At 46.6% G+C, this 19,858-nt stretch overlaps 1 protein-coding gene across 1 annotated transcript in view; it reads right to left on the reverse strand.

Annotated features, from left to right (window-relative positions):
* WDR62 (WD repeat domain 62) overlaps positions 1-19,399 on the reverse strand; it is a 29,952-nt gene extending 10,553 nt beyond the window's left edge. The window contains exons 1-19 of the mRNA XM_056845953.1: positions 19,274-19,399; positions 17,129-17,220; positions 16,289-16,351; positions 15,011-15,068; positions 10,807-10,977; positions 10,376-10,510; positions 8,423-8,605; positions 8,178-8,338; positions 7,166-7,340; positions 6,764-6,901; positions 5,006-5,181; positions 4,357-4,448; positions 3,831-3,956; positions 3,407-3,474; positions 3,090-3,211; positions 2,284-2,359; positions 1,899-2,010; positions 604-667; positions 107-229 (exon numbers count right to left, since the gene is read on the reverse strand). Coding sequence (XP_056701931.1) covers positions 107-229; positions 604-667; positions 1,899-2,010; positions 2,284-2,359; positions 3,090-3,211; positions 3,407-3,474; positions 3,831-3,956; positions 4,357-4,448; positions 5,006-5,181; positions 6,764-6,901; positions 7,166-7,340; positions 8,178-8,338; positions 8,423-8,605; positions 10,376-10,510; positions 10,807-10,977; positions 15,011-15,068; positions 16,289-16,351; positions 17,129-17,220; positions 19,274-19,399 — 2,261 coding nt within the window. The remainder of the gene's footprint in view (positions 1-106; positions 230-603; positions 668-1,898; positions 2,011-2,283; positions 2,360-3,089; positions 3,212-3,406; positions 3,475-3,830; positions 3,957-4,356; positions 4,449-5,005; positions 5,182-6,763; positions 6,902-7,165; positions 7,341-8,177; positions 8,339-8,422; positions 8,606-10,375; positions 10,511-10,806; positions 10,978-15,010; positions 15,069-16,288; positions 16,352-17,128; positions 17,221-19,273) is intronic.
* Positions 19,400-19,858: the final 459 nt, after the last annotated feature.

Below are 19,858 nucleotides of genomic sequence, written 5' to 3' on the forward strand. Positions count from 1 at the left end.
GGAGGGTAGATACGTCCCTCACCATCACATGACTATAGTTTCGTCACCCTAGGGTAAGGGAGGATGGCATCGCCCCAAGGCAACGAGTGGCAATCTGGTCCAGTACCTGACCTGTGGAGACCATGCCTGTTCTCTGGCTTTCTTCTGCTGCTGGACGTGATCTAGTTCCATCAAGTGTTGTTTCATGCTGATGGTGATTTCCGGGCTAAGATGCCATATAAAGATACAGCTGGACGATGGGAGGGAAGAACACGGCTTACAGTGCTGAAATCTTCAGCGCTCTCTGCTGCACCCTGCAGATCTGGTCTGCTAGAGGAGGCGCTTCTCTCCAGCACAAGAAGTTTTCTGGCTTCCTTTAGGTTTTGGATCCCTGGGCAGGAAACAGCATCCGAGGGCTGCACCCCATAGATCCCCAGGATCCAACACTCTCTTGCTCTTTTCTGCCCAGGGATCCAAAAGCGTTGCATATACTCTGAAGCCCTGCCCGTAGGCTGATTAAACTCCTGTGAGTTCTTCTAAAGTACAGCCAAGCGCATCATCTTCACACCATCCTGCTTAAGTTTTGAAGCCCTGAAAACACCTCCCATAGCTCAAAAGGCGCACCTGTCTCCTGAGACGGTGATCAAGTGTTTGCAGTCATAGGTGAACTTCATCCCTGTAACCACCTCTGGAACGCAAAGGAGACAGGCAGACGTTGAGAAGCAAGGGAACAGGCTTGCAAACTTGACAACATCTACAGACAAGTCCCAGCCTGGCATTTTTTCTGAGGTACAGGAAATGGCGCATGAGACACTTGGGTGGAAAGCAGGAAGAAGCAATAGAGGGGAAAGTGTGAAGCAAAACACACAGGACTTAGGGAGCAGGGGCTGGGCTCGCCAGCCCTGGAACCTACTTTCAACAACAAGTTCAGCAATGAAAAAAAGAGACTTGGAGCATGAGCAAAGTGCCTCTCCGCAACTCAGGTGAAGACTAGTTGTGGGTTCTTCCTCTCTCACTCGGAAGAGCTTCCAGGTCATACTATGGGATGGCCAAGATTAGAGTCCCAAGGTTTTAGAAAAGTGGGTCCAGGACCATGATCGTTCTGTACCCCACTCACACAAGGCCTATTCACCAAGGGCATGTATATTTCCATATACATGTATATTTCCATATACAGGTTGCAGATTGCTCTGTGCTCTCTGTCTACTCTTCCCAGGCCAGGAGAAGCAGTTCTGCTTCCTTATCCACTAAACCACACAAATGCTGCTCACTGAGGAGGAGATGGTCAGCCGTCGTGTCAAAACTGACAGAAGGGGAAAAGATCTGCATCTATGAGGAAGATTCCTCTGGTTCTATTATAAAAGAACGACAGATAGGAGGACAATGCTGAAAGAACATTTCAAAAAGCTGCAAGATGAGGATCACTTCTTCACTGATGGCTGGAATTGTGGGTAATCTAGCCTTTCCCTTGGATAGGGAGAGGCACAGATGATATGGTTCCTGCCTATCCCATGGAGATGACCACACTCCCCAGCAGAGGCTGCTCACTGCAGCAAGAGGGAGGAAGCCAACTTTCCTCAAGAGGCTGAGCACCAGAGCCACCACAAAGCAGAAGACCTGAAATTTTGTACCACCGAGCCAGAATTCGAATAGGCTGCCAACAGAATGGACATGGCCAGGCTCCTTTCCAGATGCCCTCGGCACGGGAGGCCAGCTGAGGGAAAATTTGCTTCCTAGGAAATTAATGGCCCCTGGTGAATTCTAGCTCATTTCTTGCTGCTCACCACATTAATTGTGTGTGTGTGTGGGGGGGAGTTCACTGCATAAGCATGGGAGTTTATAGGCAAACAAGAGGAGACAAAGAAATCCTCTTTTTTGGCGGGGGGTGTGGGGGAGAATAGCAGCGCTGCCAGACACACCTGAATGCCCAAACATCTTGGCAACACAGTCCCCAGAGTGGAAGTCAATAACGGAAATGCTTTTGTCAGAGCAGCTGGTGGCCAGGAATGTTCCGGAAGGATCCAACTGGACCTGAAAGGAAGGTCAATAAGAGGCCCCGCTCCCGTCATTCAAGCTGCATGTTAAATGATCCAGAAGAGCCAAAGGCTTTTCAAAGGCTTCCTCTTGGTGCAAGCCGTCCTTCAGCTCAGCTGAGGGCAGTGCTGCTTGGCATTCCCAGAACCCTTTTCTGAGAACCGCTCCCTTTCTCTGTGAAGCGGAGTGACGCGTGGGCCACAACAGTCTCAGGATAAAAACGTTTTTCAACACTGCAGTTTTCAACAGCTTTGGCAGTCACTCATTTACCTTCAGCAGGGATCCATCGTCTCCTTGCACGCCTTTGTAACAGCGCTTCTGCTTCCCACTGACTGTGTTGTAGACCCTGGAGGAAGATGGAGAAGTCATTTTGGTGTGTGGATGCCTGTTGGCTTGACACAACTGAAGAACCGCTCATGTACATTGTACTTTTATGCCCTTGCATATAATGCTTTTGAAAACAGCAGCAGAAAGCGATACACTTATGAGCTGGGGAATTGCGAGTTAAAAGCAGGCAGCTAGATGTCTGTACTTAGATTGCCTAAACGCACCCGGGCTGGGCACAATCTCCGGCGAACATACCCCACACAAGAATGCTCCTGCAATCTCCTATTCATTTTAAGGAGGACTGTGTGGAAGAAATTCCCTGGACACCTTTGGGAAGACAAGGGAGATGGGTGGTGCTTGTTGAAGTCCCCTCCCAGAGTCTCACATATTTATTTGCTTTGAAGAAGCCTCCAGCTTATCTTGCATGATTTACTACAGTGCTTTTATTTGTTTTCTGCCTAACGGTTTGAGAAGTTCCCTGGTGATTGTGACCAAGGTTTTAATAATTAAGAACTGAAAGAGGAGGATAGACGTATGAATGCAGCACAACAACATTTGCGAAGCGAAAGGCAAACAATTCCAACACCTCATGTAAAAGATTACAGATTTGCAAAAATTTGCTTTTTTCTTTGGGGAAAAAAATGCTGGAAACATTCTAAGATGTTGTGGGTGACTTGGAATTCCACTGTTCCGTGGCGCAGGACAACTGAGTTCTTCCACGAGGAGGAAAACATCACAGAATGGTTCACCTGACATTTCTGTCTTGACAGGCCACAGCAACATACTTCTGGGTTATATCGATATCCATGTCATACAAGGTTGTTTTCTCTGCAACGTGGTGGGTTCTAACAAAGTGGACTCCATCAGCAACCTGAGGGCAAAGCAAAGGATGCGGTGAAGTGGCGCAGGCGTTCTGTGACAATGCTGTAAACTGGTTCTAACGAACCCATACAGGGCATGAGCAGAGTGGCTCAGAGTGAATAACTGGATACAAAGGGAGGGGGGAATCTTTCAGCAGCAGCAGCACCAGGCTCTTGAACAAAGATGGCAAGCAGTTCAAGTTCACCTTTTGTGCACTGCGAAAGTAGATGCTTTTGTCCGCTCCGCAGCTAATCATCTGAATATTGCCATCTCCTGTAGGAAAAGAAAGGGAAAATTGTTGGTAGCAGAAGGAACCCCTTAACTCATCAACGACAGCTTTCAAGCCCTCACTAGCCACAACTGACACAGTCTCTCCTGTGCAGGCCACACGAAGCTGTGCAAGAGCACAGAAAGGGAAAGACGGGCTTGATTCTGACTGAAACTAATAGGATTCAAAAGGGCCTAGAACTCATGTCTGGCTCTACTGTGCCCCCAAACACCACCAGTCATGCATTGGCTTTTACACTCCAAGGAGGGAAGCTGAGTCTTCCCAGCACCCCAAGATTTAACAAAAGAAAGGAGGCCCCCAGAAACCACAGACAACTAATGCACAAGTTCTGGAAACTTACCAGCAAACTTCACAGCAGTAATGGCTGATGAGTGGTCATCTAAGGTCTGCTCTAGTTTATAATTTTTCTCCACGTTTAATACATGGATCAGCCTGTCTCTGCTTGCTGAGGCTAGAAGGGCCATCCCTACAAATAGCAAAAAAAAAGATACCTGAGCTGGGTGCTTGTTTTGAAGGGACCAGAAGAAATTTAGCTGCAGAATATGGTTCCCTGGGTCAGCTGAAAGCAACCTGTCCATCCCAGGGGCTTGTCTGAAGACAACAGTATAAATGTACTGTGGAGAGGGACTGTGGCTCAGTGGGAGAGCCTCTGCTTGGCATTCAGAAGGTCCCAGGTTTAATCCCCAGTGTCTCTAGCTGAAAGGACCAGGCAGTAGGTGATGTGAAAGACCCTCAGCCTGAAAACCTGGAGAGCTGCTGCCAGTCTGAGTAGACAATAATGACTTTGATGGACTGAGCATCTAATTCTAGTAGTGGGCAGCTTCAAGTGCTTATGTGTTCAAGTGTACAGATTATGTGATGTTTACCAGTTTCTGGTTTAGAGTACTCTAAGCACAGAACTTCTGAGTCATGGGCTTCAACTTTCATCACCTCCTCCATATATTTTAGCTCATGTATTCTGTAAAAAAAGAAACATACACACTTAACTTGTATTCCTTTGGAAATCTGCTACTAGGGTAGCACTCCTGAAAGCTAGTTCAGTTTGTAAAAACCAAAGGCAAGAATCCACAAGCACAGATAAGTGCCAACAGGGCACAGATTGTGGTTTTGGTGCCGAGTAAGGCAGCCCTGAATGTGACAGCAGGATGTAGAATGGTATGGTATAGCCCAATCTTGTCAGATCTTGGAAGCTAAGCTGGGTTGGTACTTGGAAGAGAGCCCTCCAAGGAAGACGCTGAAGAGGAAGGCAATGGCAAACCACCTCTGGTTCTCATTTATTTTGAAAGCCCCATGCTGAGGTCGCCATAAATCAGCTGCAATTCGACAACACTTTATGCACACAGTGGACCAAAAAGAGGTCCTGCTCCCAGCTCAGGAGCCAGAAAAAGCATTCAAGTAACTAAGACAGGCGTCCAACAGAAACAAAAGTGTTTTGGGAGCTCTTGATTTAAGGCACAATTGGACTGACCATCAAAGGACAGGCGGAGAAAGCAGAAGGAACAAGGGAAGACCCACCTCAAGTTTCCAGCTCTGTCACCAGAGGCCAAGTGCCGGCCGTCAGGGCTGACCTGCAGGACACGCACACCAGATTTCACGTCCAGGTACCCGGTGTTTTCACCTCGGTCCGGCACATTGGTTGAATCTTGCAAATGCTGAGTGTTGTTATCCATATAGACAACCTTCAGCAAGTTCTTTAAAAGAAGGGGAGGAGAGCACAGCTATATTACATGTCATGACAGGAAAATGTACCAAAAGAAAAATTAAGAGACAGTTAAACAAGGAGAGTTGGCAATAAAAGACCAAGAAGGAAGCAGTTCAGCCAGGCCTTATCAGCTTTGACCATTCACACGCCTTCCAGACCTTGGCCTTCATTTCCTTGCTGATTTGAAATTATAGGGCAAAGCTGGAGTCTGTACTAAGTCTAGACCAGCCTAAAACTCTGGATCGGCCACTTTTCCACCATGCCCTTCCTCCAGGGAGCTCAGGGGAAATATAAATGGGTTTATTATTTATTGAGTATTTTTTAATTCCACCTCTTCTGATTCCTGCACCATCAGCTTACCATTAAAACATAACAATATAGAAATAGCCATTTAAAAAAAAGCCATTGGACACAAACAGCATAAAAACTATCCGTAAAACAGGAGAACATTTAAAAAACTTGTGACTCAGTGGTAGAGCATCTGCTCGGCATGCAGAAAGTCCCAGGTTAAATCCCCAGCATCTCCCATCCAAAGGACCAGGCAGTAGGTGATGTGAAAGGCTTCTGCCTGAGGCCCTGGAGAGCCGCCGCCAGTCTGAGTAGCCAGTACCTTGATGGACCAAGGGTCTGATTCAATAAAGGCAGCTTCATACATACCCATTATGCCCCCCTGCTATGCCCCCCAAATAACACTGTGCTCTGCAAACAACAATCTCCTGATGGTCCCTGGCTTGAAACTTATCCAGCTGTCCTTGACCAGGGCCAGGACCTTTTCACTCTTGGCCCCAGCCTGGTAGAACTCTCTGTCTAGCACAGTTCCGCAGGGCCTGCAAAACGGAGATGTTCTGCCATGCTTACAGTTGAGGATAGCAACGGTTCTTAGCTAGGGCCTCCCCTTCCCCTCCTCTTCTTTTCCCTTTTCCTTTCCCCCCCCCACTCTCTGTCCCTTCCCTCTTTTTCCTACTCTTTCCCCCTAACCCTATCTTATGCCCATCCTTTAACACCTTGTGGCTCCGCACGGTCAGTCCACATGGCTCTCTAAACCTGAAAATGACATTATCATTCAAGAGCCATGATCAGGGTGCTGTTACTGTTCATTGATCTAATGTCTGAATTATCTATATGACATTAATAATTTTACTTGTAATTCTATGTTGTCAGTCACCCATAGCCCAGCTTTAGTCAGGAAGGGTGGGATAAAAATATAATAAACGAACAAAAAAGCTAATTAAAAGCATGGGTAAAAAGATGTCTTTTGGCTTGGCTTCTAAAAGAAAGTAGAGTGAGAGTGTCTGTGTTACGTGCTGTCAAGTTCCTTCCGACTTATGGCGACCCTATGAATCAATGTCCTCCAAAACATCCTATTGTTAACAGCCTTGCTCAGGTCTTGCAAACTGAAGGCTGTGGCTGACTTGATTGAGTCAATCCATCAAACGAAAGTAACGCGGGCCCTAGGCAAGCCTCACACCCATCCTGTGAAGACTAGGCTGAAAAAGAAGCACCCACTTAACGTGGGCTTTCCCAGTTGCGCTCCAGTACTCTAACCATTACCCCATTTTTGGGATGCTTACATTACTGTAACGGTTCCTCTGAAAGCCAGCTTGTGCGCTGCTTTCCAAGCTCCAACACCGAACCGTATTGTCCGATGAGCACGTGAGAAAGGATCCTGGGGGCAAACAGCCTCTGTGGTCTTCGAACTCGGGATATACCTAAGGCAGAGGCATGCAGTGGGAGAGGAAACAGAAAAGCAGCGCACAAAACCCCAAGACGTCTGGTGGGCCAGCCGACCCTCCCTGTGCCACAGGAGCAAAAGGGCCTTGAGACATACACCTCTAAGAAGCAAATGCTCAAGCCTTAATGGGTTGGGGGGATTATTTACTCTGTTTCATCCTGGCTTAAGCCTTAAAACCCAGGTCATTGGCAAAAACGCCTGGTGAAGGTTTGCATTATCTTCAAACAGAAGCATCCCTTACCTCGATGTTCCACACAAAGGAGCTGTGGAAGAGGTCAGACCAGATTTTCCTCACTTGACTGGTGTCTGACACATCCCAAATGTACATGCTGTGGTCCTTGTATATGCAGGAGAGCCAACAATGGCGGGGATCAAACACCAAGGCGATGGTGTCGGGCCAGGCGGCACCTGCCATTCTTGAGAAAGCCAGTGGGGGATGGAAGGGGGAAGGGGGAAGAATTCCTCTTGGGTTATCAAAGAAAGGGGAAAAAATGGGAGCCAAAGCAAAGTAAGAAAAGTCTGAAGAGCACAGAAAACCCCAGAGGACACAAGCAAGTGCCAAGGTACTGTCCAGGGAAAGCCAACAGAGACCCAGACACTGGGAGAAGCTAAGGCAGGCCTGGGCAGAGGAGCTGCCAAGTGTCTACACACTCACAGGCACTGAGGCAGCCCCTCCCTCAGGCTCATGCTAGACTTGAAGCAGCAAAGTCTGCCTGCACTCCCACCCGCATACAAGTGACGTCCTTGAAATTCATTTAACACTTGCTCTATAATACATATCCCCCAATCCAGCCCCAGCCCTCACCCAGATGGCCCAGGCTAGCCCCTTCTTATCAAAACTTGGAAGCTAAGCAGGGTCAGCCCTGGTCAGTATCTGGATGGGAGAACACCAAGGAAGTCTGGGGTCGCTATGCAGAGGCAGGCAACCGCAAACTACCTCTGGATGTCTCTTACCTTGAAACCCCTCCGAGGTCACCATAAGCCAGCTGTGACTGAATGGCTCTTTCCATTACCTCCACCATCAGCCCAACCCTATCCCAAACAGAAGAGCATGGGAGAAGCTAAAAACACCCTGACAGTAGTGTGATGGAAGCGCTCTTTAAGAAACACACATTCTACCAAGTTTGGGAACTTGCTGCCCAAACCAACAAATGTAGGTTTCCTCCTTGCAGAATTCACAGGCAGGCTGGGAAAATGGCAAAGTCTCATGTACCAAGATGGCATCTCCCAGCTCAGGTCTCCTGTCTTTGTACCTTGGGCTTTCTTCTTTGGCTACATCGATGCCTAAGTAGTGTGGCTTTGGCAAGTCGGTGAGGTAAAGCAAATTGTGCGTGCGGAAGATTCGTACTACACCATTAGCACAGCCACAGAAAATAAACCTTTCGCTCACACAGATGCAGTTGGCGAGAGGTACCTGAAAGAAGAAGATGGACAGGGAGTCAGTCAGATCGTGAAGCAGCAGGAGCTGCATCTTGGACAGCGGAAACAAACCGTTTACCTTCAGATCGATCCATTTCTCCAGCACGCGTTTCTCATTAAACTGACAGAGGAGCCCCGAATAAGAAATGCAGAATGTGTTGCCCGACATTTCCCCCTGCCCGCATGCCACATCACAGAAGATGTTGTTGTGAAGCTCTCCAAGAAGCCCGGAGCGACCAACTAGTGGAACCGTCTCTTTGATCTGCAAGGAATGTAATATTTCAGGCCCAGGGATTAGAAAAGAAAATACTTTAGAATAACAATAGTTTTTCTCTCCAGGTTTAAAACTTTCGAGAAACCACAGAGACACTTCTCTGCACGCCTATGCAATAGCTTCTCAGTTTATTTTTTTTAATGGAAGAAACTGATAACAAGGCAGCAAATTTATTTTTTAAACAAGTCTGTAAGGCCACAATAAGGTGACACATCTGTAAGGTCACAATTTATCCAACAGAGAAGGGCAACTCTGATGGCTTTGTAAGAACTCTCCAAAATATAGCAAGATAAAGAAAAAAGTAACCCTTCAAAACAACCTACAAAAAAGTACAGCAGCACAAATGGGAAAAGACAACAACTACCCACTACTTGTGAAAAATCTATAAAATATATTTTGAAAAACATATACAGTTACATAGAAAAACAGATACTATTGCTTCTTTCTTTCTTTCTTTCTTTCTTTCTTTCTTTCTTTCTTTCTTTCTTTCTTATGTGAGGCTCACTCCCGCATCCAATTAGAGAATCTGGACTATACAATTTTAAAAGCCTTTGCCTATTCAGCCCATTTTAGTGGCAGAGTTCTCCAGGGTTTATCTATTAAGGCTGATTACCAACCTTCACATCTGATACTACAAACAAGTTAGGTGTGAGTTCAGTTCTTTGAACTATAACCAGCAAACCAGAAAGAACATCTGTAGAAACTTATTTATCTTACACTGAAAAAAGAAATAGTTCTCTTTATTATGCAAGTCAGTAAGAAATACAGGCATATAAAAATTATCCCTACAGTTACTGTAAAAATAAGTGATACAATTATCAAAGTCCCTAACATTGTTTAATCCTATTATAGTAAGTAATATTTTAAAAAGCAAAACAGGCTTCAGGTTTTTGTCTCACTGCTTTTAGGGATTATCAAAAAACCCAAGTCACCCCCCACCTCCAGAAATCTCACCTAATCTTCTTCTGAGACTTGCATCCAGAGAATTCTGATATACTTATCATGGTAGTGCATAAATATCACTCTTAACTTCCTCGGATAAATCTCTTCTGTCATAATTTATCTAGATAAATCATTGGGCCTTAACTAAACATGAGATAATGAACACAAATGCAAATGAGCCAATCAACAGGTGCATATGAGTTACATCTGATACAGCAAGATAGGAAGGCCAATCTTGATTTCTGTTAAAAAGCAACTAACTTAACTTCTCTGTAACTGTTCCAATTAACTGTCACAGATTAAAGTAACTTTAAGCAAGCAAGAGTTCACTGACAGTTGAAGAGTGCTTGAACTCTCGGTTAACATAAAAAATCAGTGGGGGAAAGTTGGTGGAGTAAATGCTACTGCTGCATTATGAAGCCACCAATCAAACGAAGATACCAGTTTCTCTCTAATGGGGAAGTTTCAGTATCATTCAGTGCAAGAAAGAAGCACACTTTATATCTGAAGAATATTTATTTATCTGAAGATTATAATTTGAAATGTCCTGCTTGAAACTATAATATGAGTTGTTCATAAGGCTTTCAACATTTTGGTTTTTCCTTTTGTGCTACTGCCCTTTTTTGTAGCTAGTTTGTAAGACCTCTGACAATATCAGCTTTCCAGTTACAAAGCCTAGCCTCTTGCAAAGAAACTTAATGGGCTAAAAAAGACTTCTGATATGTAATGTAGGAATTAAACGATAACCAGAAGAACTTGAACATAGACCAGGAAACTATTGTGAAAGCTCCTTTACTTATGTACAGAGACGCTTACCTTAACTTCTTTGGACACGTCCAAGAACCAGAACTTGACATGGCGGTGGCCGACTGTAACAAAGTAGCTGTCCTCCGAAAAGGAGGTGGCCATAACCTTACAAGACACTTTGTTGGATGCAACGAGTGAATCCTTCTGCAAGGCAGAAAATAATCATCCACCCACCAATAATTGCTGCAAGAGGTACAAAGGACGTGAGTAATTACAATCAGAACCCATCCGTAAGGCAGAATGATTCCCACTTTCTCCCATTGGCGGGGTTTTAAACCTTTGGAAATGCAACTGAACAGAAAATTCTGTTCTCTGTTTCTGTTACAACATTACAGATGTTGTAAGTTCTGTCTAGGTCCTTACGTGTGAGAGTTGCAGTGCTACATCGCTAGCCTGCGGACAAGTAGCAGCAGGAGCACCTCTGTGATGTTGTTTCTTACCTTCCAGTCCCACACGTTGACAATCATGTCGTGCTGATATCCTACCGAGACGATGTATTTCATATTGGGAGAGAAAGCCACGCAGGCCACGCCATGCTTATGCCCATGGAGCTCCGTCACTTGCGCCTTCTCTTCAACATCCCACACTCGGACTGCTGGCCGGTGTCCATTCTGCAGGAGGAAATCCCAGGACAGAAGTGAGTGCTGGACTTCATTTGGTCTGATGCCAGAACAACTGTCTGGGTTGCAGCACCCACAGAACGCTCGACCCTTACTATATCCAGCTCAAGGGTTTTGGTGACAAAGAGGAAAGAACCAGGTCAGAGGACATGACTGCCAGGCAGATCTATGTTTTTAGAAAGACAGGCCTCTCTCTCTTTCCCCTTCTTCCCTTTCTTGCTTTCTCTGCTCCCCCTCCCCCTCCTAACATTAAAGATACAAAAAAAATAAAATAAGTAGTAATAGAAACGGCACCATACATGTATGTGCAAGAATGAGCAAGACTCAAATGCCACCACCTGTGCCTCTTACAGTTTGACGAGGAAAGAAGCATGCTGCAAACACCCCCAGCACAAGGAGAAGCCAATGAAAAAGTCCAATTAAACAAGGTCTTTTTCAAGAGCTTTCCAGACAAGTGTTTGTCCAGCCTCTGCTTGAAGACTGCTGGAGAGGGCGAGCTAACCACCTCCCTAGGCAGCAGATTCCACCATTGAACAACTCTTACTGTAAAAAATTTTTTTCCTAATATCCAGCTGGTACCTTTCTGCCTGTCCTATCCTCTGCTGCCAACAGGAACTGCACCCTGCACTCCTCTAAGTGACAGCCTTTCAAAACTTAAAGAAAGCAATCATGTCCCCGCTCAACCTCCTCTTTTCCAGGCTGAACATTCCCAAGTCCCTCAGCCTTTCCTCGTAGGGCTTGGTCTCCAGGCCCCTGATCATCCTCGTGGCTCTCTTCTGCACCCACTCCATTCTGTCCACATCCTTTTTGAAGTGAGGCCTCCAGAACTCCACACAATTCTCCAGGTGCGGCCTGACCAATGCAGTGTACAATGGAACTATGACATCTTGCGATTTGGATGTTATGCCTCTGATGATACAACCCAAGATCGCATTAGCCTTTTTTGTCACTGCATCACACTGGCTGCTCATGTTTAACTTATGGTCCACCCATACCCCAAGATCCTGTTCATACACACTGCTACCCAGAAGTGTATCCCCCATCTGGTATGCATGCTCCTTGTTTTTGTTACCCAGACGTAGAACTCTGCATTTATCCTTGTTGAATTGCATCTTGTTCACATCCGCCCATTTTCCAGTGTGCTCAGATCTCAATTAATTCTATCTCTATTTTCTGGGGTGTTCATTGCTCCTCACAATTTGGTGCCATCTGCAGATTTAATGAGTAGTCCCTCCACCCTCTCATCGAGACAATTTATAAAAATATTGAAAAGTACCGGGCCCAGAACTGAGCCCTGTGGCACCCCACTCCAACCAGTTCCCTTTCCACCTAACTATCCTAGAGTCTAGTCCGCAGTACTCTAGTGTATCCATCAGAACATCATGGAGAACCCTGTCAAAAGCTGTACTGAAACCCAGGTAAATGACGTCAATGGCATTCCCTCGATCCAGTAAACTCGTCACTCAATCAAGCACAAACAAGATTGGTCTGGCAGGACCTGTTAGAAACCAATCTGTGCTGACCCTCCCGGATCACCAAGTTGTTCTTCAGATGCTCCCAGATTGATCCCTTTAAAATCTGCTCCAGTATCTTCCCTGGGACAGAGGTCAAACTGACTGGCCTGTAGTTTCCTGGGTTATTCTCCTCTCTTTTTTGAAGACTGGGATAACATTCACACTCCTCCAGTCTTGAGGCACATCTCCCATCCTCCAAGAGGTGAACAATGGAAGATGATGGACAAAGGCTCTGCAAGCTCTCTAGAAAGTTCTTTGAGCACTCTTGGGTGCCTTCCATCTTGCCTGCGGGATTTGTACTCATCCAATGCAGCCAGGTGCTTCTCGACTACCTCTTTGTCCATGTCAACCAGCAGCCCAAACGCCGTGTCTTGCCTTCTACCATTTCTAGATGAGCCTGTTATCTTCTTCAGATAAAAAATCTGAAGCAAAATAGGCACTGAGGCTTTCTCTCTGACCTGTGTAAGCCCTTGGCCCAAATCTGAACCCAAAAACCACCTCAGAGACAGTCAGGTCCAAAGAAGCTGGTTTTTACTGGTCAAAATAGGTTAACATAAAGGAAAAGGTGACAGCAATGACATGTGCTGGCTTGAACTTGGTAATATAAAAGCATGAAAAAACGCAAGAGATTACAGAACACAAACAGCACTGTGGTTCACACAGTTTCAAAGGCAGTTAGGTATGCATAACAGTCCTTGAGTTCTTGAGCCTGATCAGTGAGAATCGAAAGGAAACGAAAGCAACTGGGATACAGGCCTGTCAGAGTTTCTCCATTTTCACCTATGGTCTCTTTCCCCTTGTGTCTGTTCCTCACATATCTGAAGCATTTCTTGTTGTAGTGAACCTCCCTGGCCAGCCTCAGCTCACTGTGAGCTTTGGCCTCTCTGATGGCTGACCTACAGTGCCTAGCAACCTGCAGATACTCTTCTTTAAAGGAACGTCCTTGCCTCCATTTCTTGAACATTTCCTTTTTCTCCCTTAGCTCATCATGGAGTTCTCTGTAGATGCTTTGCAGAGTTTGTCTCCCAGCACACATCAGGGAAGTTGAAGTCTCCCATAACTACCAGGTCTTGTTGTTTCGATCCCCTGTCAAGCTGCTCAAGGACGGCAGCATCCCCCTCCTCACCCTGGTCAGGAGGTCTGCAGCAGACTCCAGCCACAATACTGTTTGTCCTTCCTTCCCTTATCCTCACCCAGATACGTTCCACTGGGCCATCACCCGCCTCCTCCAGTATTTCTTGACAAGCAAACCCTCTCCTCACATACAGCGCCACTCTGCCTCTTCGACTCTCTCAGTTTTTCTTAAACTCATATCCATCCACTACTACATTCCAGTCATGGGAATCATCCCACCAAGTCTCTTGGTGTCATAGAATCATAAAGTTGGAAGGGACCACCAGGGTCATCTAGTCCAACCCCCTGCACAATGCAGGAAATTCACAACTGCCTCCCCACCCCCACCCCGTGACCCCCTACTCCATGCCCAGAAGATGGCCAAGATGCCCTCCCTCTCATCATCTACCAAATCTTATCCCTCTGTCTGCATCAGAAGCTCAAGCTCTTCCTTCTTATTGCCCAAGGCTTTGGCCATTGGAACATAGACATCTGAAGCCCCACACCTTCGGCTCCATTTGACCCAGCCCTCCCAGGTGCACCCCTGCTGTTTGCTCTCCTTTACTGAAATCCCCATGTTGGTTGTCTCCTTCCCCTCATGGTGTCAGTTTAAAGCTCTCCTGCCAAACACATTCTTCCCCAACCTTGAAAGGTGCAGTCCATTGCATGCTAGTAGGTCATCATCCAGAAAACCTAGCCCATGGTCCCAGAATCCAAATTGCTCCTGTTGACACCACCAATGAAGCCAGTGGTTCACCTCCATTATCTTCTGTTCCCTTCGCATTCCCCTTCCTCTGACAGGAAGGATTCACCCATTCCCTTCAGTTTGCTTCCAAGAGCTTCATAGTCAGTCTTAAAGCTTTCTATGATGTTCACGACCGTGTCATTGGTTCCTAAAGATCAAAGATCTCTCTGGAGAGGTTATTTCATAATTGTGGGGCTGCCTCTGACAAGGCCCTCTCTCGTGCACCCACCAAATGAGCTTCTTTGACTGGTGGGACAGTCAGGAGGGTCTCTCCCTGTGATCTTAATTCCCAGGCAGGAACACTGCTTTAAATGTTTGTATGGGGTTGAGGCGGCTGCCTTGAAAATAACACTGCCTTCTTCTTGGTGCGGCTGGGGAACCACACATGGCCAAGTCCAGCTGCTGAAAAGTGGTACCCAGCTGGGGATAAAGTGTAGACGAACGGGGAAGGCAATGGCAAACCACCCCGTAAACAGAGTCTGCCTAGTAAATGTTGTGATGTGACGTCACCCCATGGGTTAGTAATGACCTGGTGCTTGCACAGGGGACTACCTTTACCTTAAAAAAAAAAAAAACCTTTGCATTCTCAGACAAGTAATTTTTTTAATGTTCTTTGGTAGTCTTGCATAATAAAAATCCCGAAGCAACTCACCTCACCAGTGACAATAAACTTCCCATCAGGGGAGAAAGACAGAGCACTCACTGTTTTCCTAAGAAAAAGAAAAAAAGAGAGAAATGGAGCAAATGATATTTTCCATCTTTTCTCTCCATAAATAAAAGTAGGCACCCACACCCACACACACACTTATGGCAACAGGAGAGACAACCTTGTGGTGTGTTAAAGACTAACAGATGGGTCTTGACAGCATCAAATACCATCTCTACAGAATGCACATCTGACAAACTGAACTCTATTTCACACAAGGTTTTTCTACAATAAATTTTCTATCTTCTATGGGGAGAAATGAAGCAAACTGATTGTGTACTTAGGCAAATCATGAGAGAGAGGGCAGGAAGGATGGAGTCAGTGCACAGCTCTTGTGGCCCTTTCTTACATGCCCAGGGTAATGCCGATCTTGTGGTCAGGAAGGAATTTTCCTACAGGCCAGATTGGCCCAGGGGTGCTGGAAGATTTTTGCCTTCCCCTGGGCAAACAGCAGGGGTCACTGGGGGAGTGGGGAAGGGAAGATAGTTGTGAATTTCCTGCATTGTGCAGGGGGTTGGACTAGATGACCCTGGTGTTACCTTCCTGCTCTATGTTTTTACATTTCTGTGTCATCCTCTGCCCCAAGCAAAAGAGTGACATGGCCTCTCAAGCCCTACTCTCTGTGCCAAGAGACAGGGTATTTTCTGTGGTGGCACCTTGCCTGTGGTGCCACCACCCTCCCCTTGAGGCTCACCTGTCACCTACTTTACTTTCTTTCATGCGTCAGGGCAAAAACATCTTTTTATCCAGGCTTTTAATTAGGGATTTTTATCTTATCAACTTTTTAATTGGTCTGCTTCTGTTTATGGGTAGTTTTTATGCTGCATACGTCCAGGGGCTGGTGATTTGATTTGTAAGTTACCTCAAGCAGGACTCTGAAGAGACAGCATAAAATATCCTAAATAAATACATTATGAGCATATGCTTATTTGGGACTATTCACTCATTAGATATTTTTAATTGAAAATTTTTATGGGCTTTAACCAACCAAACACCACAGACAAACCCTCTATTGCCTGGGCAATCCCTGCCAACACATTGTGCCCACGCTTTCTCAGAGGCCCACAAGTCCAGGAGCCATTTGAAGACTCACTGCTTCCAATGAAGTTGACTCCACTCCACAAACACTTACGCTGGCATAACATGTCATTCGTCTTTAAGGTGCCACAGGACTCCTGTTTATTTAGAAATACTAAAGCTCAAGACCGTGAAAATAGGCAGTACCTCGAAGTATTGAAGATATGCATTTGCTCATTCCTCTTGGGATTTAATATTACAACTACGCATCTGGAAAGGTAGAAAGAAAGAGCTATTTTACAGAACCTCCTGGACAGAAGGTTTTTTAGAACTTAGAAAAGTTTGTAGATGAGGGGACTATTCCTAAAGGAACACTTCTCCATATCACGGCCATGTCAGTCACATAAAAGACATATGACAAGGTTTAACTGTGTCCCTTCCTCTTGGATAGGGAGACATACAAAGAATGCTTGCTTTTCCAGCATGATAAGCAGTGACTTTTGCTCAAGCCAGGATTCAGTCATCATGTAGTTTGCCATTATATGAAGAAGCCTGAGCATCCCCCATGCCATATGTGGATTTATAATTAAGAACTACTGCTTTTGTGACAAATGATAATTTGTCACAAAGTATGAAACACAGATTATGGTTTACAGCTTTCCTGCTAAGGCAGAATTCCAAGGTCTGGTTTAATCCTGGCTTAGAGGAATGAGGCAAAGATAGGTTGTGATCTAGACGTAATGACATACTACAGTTTGGGGTAGAAGTTGTTAATGAGCCGTGTGTGATATAGGGAACAAGGGAATCCAAGTGTGCAAGCATGCCCAAGGATCGCCCAGACTTATAGCTCAGAACCATACCTAACAGAGTCTCAAAACTGCCGTATTTCAGACTCCACAGGTATTTTAGCCAATGAGTTTAGAACCCCTACTTCTCCCCCTCCCCCACTCAGTTTCATTGCACAGTTCATTTGCTTGAATAATGCATGTTGTGGGCTTCATTTGGTATGTAGATTTCTAGATGCTCTTATAACACCCAAGGACTTACCCTGTCGGATATGCTATATACCCCGTGTTCGGGTCACAAGTTAAACCGCTGCTGGTTTGCGTAGTTATTCCCAACACTTTTTCGAGCACAACCTGCCCCGAAGGGGAAAAAAAACCCAAATATTAAAGTCCCTCAGTGTATTTACACTACCGTGGCCTGAGCGCTGTTTCTGCCCAGCTGACTGTCAGGTTCTGACTAAAGTCACCTGAAGAAGGGCTCTTGGCAGGACCAGGCCAGGCTCTGGCTTCAGGTCAAGTTCTTGGTTCACAAACTCTGTGTATAGTTTCTCATCCTGTTATCCTGTTATTCACTCAGCCTGCAATCCACAGCTGTTGTATTATCTACCTTGCCCTGGGAACTGTTATCATGGAATTGTTTCACTTTGTTTTGCTTTCTCTGGCTAGAGTGCTTTTAACCATGTATTCTACCCATGCCATGAGCAGCCTTCTTCGTTCTGTAGACAGTTTAATTTACCTTTTTGCTCCTAATAAAGTATTATTGCTTCAGGACCACCTGCCTGGATGAATTTACTTTTAAGGGATGCTAGGGGTAAATGCCTGATCCTGACACTGACCCATTCTCACTCGGCCCCAAGGCAGATTTTCCTCAACGGGCATCCACATATGTGGATATTGTTTTTCTGTGCTTGAGGCCTTTATTTTATGCAGACCCCCCCTGGTGGGAGCTAAGCCACCAAGTCAGATGCATCCAACCACTCTGGTCACCCTCAGGCAGCACTGATCCCCTGCCAACACACTGCTTCTTTAATTAATATTGGTTATTTTATGGCTGTTTTAATTCGGATGTAAGCAGCTTTCAACAAACTAGATTAATAAGGTATAAATATCTGTAAAAGGCAAATATCCGCAATCTACAGTAATATACTTTCATATGCATGCACAGGTGCTGCCATTGTGCCAAGGGAAAGAGTCTACAACCTTTGCACCTGACTGGGGGGAGGAGGAGGGCAATCTTGCTACATACAATAAACTGATGAAGACAGGTCTAGGGGAATGGGGATCCCAAAAGCTTCTCTTTTCAGCCCTGAATGTCTGGGAAAATGGGGTGTGTGCGTGCGATGCCCTACTAACTGGGTTACTGTATTAAATATAGACCATTGCTTTGGGAGCAAATCCAGATATTTATTCATGAACTTTTTATACCCTGCCTTTCACCGCTATAGGGACCCGAAGCAGCTCACATTGTTCTCCTCTTCTCCACTTTATCTTCACAACAACCCTGCATAGGAGGTTAGACTGGGAGAGTGTGACCCAGGTCACCCAGCAAGCTTCCATGGCAGAGCAGGGCCTCCCAGATCCTCATATTTGTGAGGTGTATCTCCCCAACTCATGCACATTTATCCCAGCTTTCCTCAGTAGAGCACAGGCCAGCATGGTCACCCCAGTTTATCCTCAAAACAACACTGTGAGGTAGGGCAAGCTGAGAGAGAGTGAAATTGGTCTGTGGTCACCCAGCCAATTTCATTGTTGAGGGTTGAACTGAACCCAATCCTCCCAGATCCTAGTCAGAGATTCCAACCCAGGGCCCCCCAACCTTTTGGAGCTTGCAGGCATCTTTGGAATTCTGACCCGGCATGGTTGGTGCAGCCACAAAACAGCTGCCGCAGGCGGTGGGGCCAGCCACACAACCATTGCTATAGCTTAATTTCCATCACACAGCGGAGATCTTTGTGATGTGGTGGCTGCAGCTGCTGCCAAAGCAACTTTATTAAAAAAAATAAAAATCTGCACAGCCAATCAAATCTCCAACAGCCAATCAGAAGCCTTGCTGGGCAAAAGCCCTTCTTGGTGCCACCCACTTCCTAAAAACATCGGGCATCAGCGGGCACTATGGTGCCCACGGGCGCCAAGATGGGGACCCCTGCTCTAATCATGACTCATTACTCTATTAAAACTCAAGTAAACTTCAAACGGTAAGGAGGCAAAGTAGAGAAATAAAACGAAACCGGGGCTTTTATAATTCATTAAAGCCGCCTGGCCACGCCCCCTCCCCCATTCGCCCCGCCCATCTTTGACCACGCCCCTCACCGCCTCGCCGCCGCCGCCATTCGCCCCGCCCATCTTTGACCACGCCCCTCACCGCCGCCTCCATTCGCCCCGCCCATCTTTGACCACGCCCCCTCACCGCCGCCTCCGGCCCCGGCTGCTTCGATCGTCGCCTCAGGCTGAGGAGGGGCGGCGAGTCCGCCCCGGAGCCTGTTGCGGGCGCGTAGTAGCCTCCCCCTCCGGCGCCTGCCCCGCCGCCGGCCATCTCTCCCGCGGGGCCCGCGAGACCCCCCTGGCGGCGCCGCGACCTTCCCCTCAGCCGCCGGCGGCACCGCTAACCGCTCCAAACTGCGCGCGGAAAACCGCCACTCTTCTGCCATTGGTCGCCTGTCGCGTCAGTGAACTGCCAACCCAGCCAATAACAACGAAGGGTTCTTCGCCAACGCCCGCCTCGACCCTCGCGAGCCGCCAACGCTCGTTCTTAGCGCGTAGCGGGGGGGGGGTGCCACGCCCACCTCGCAGGTTGCGGGTTCGAGTCCTCTCTGGCGTCTTCTTGCCTCCTGAATTAATATTATCCGCATTGTTCACCTTCGTCTACTTGAGGTTTTAAATAAAGGTCTCCGGATTCATAGTGTGGACGTTTAGGTGTGTGTGTGTGGGAATTCAGTCTCAAGGACCGCTATCTAATGTTCATGTCACAGGCTTGGGACATTCCTGGAGATTT

Source organism: Euleptes europaea, chromosome 3, assembly GCF_029931775.1.
Source record: "Euleptes europaea isolate rEulEur1 chromosome 3, rEulEur1.hap1, whole genome shotgun sequence".
Classification (NCBI taxonomy): Eukaryota; Metazoa; Chordata; class Lepidosauria; order Squamata; family Sphaerodactylidae; genus Euleptes; species Euleptes europaea.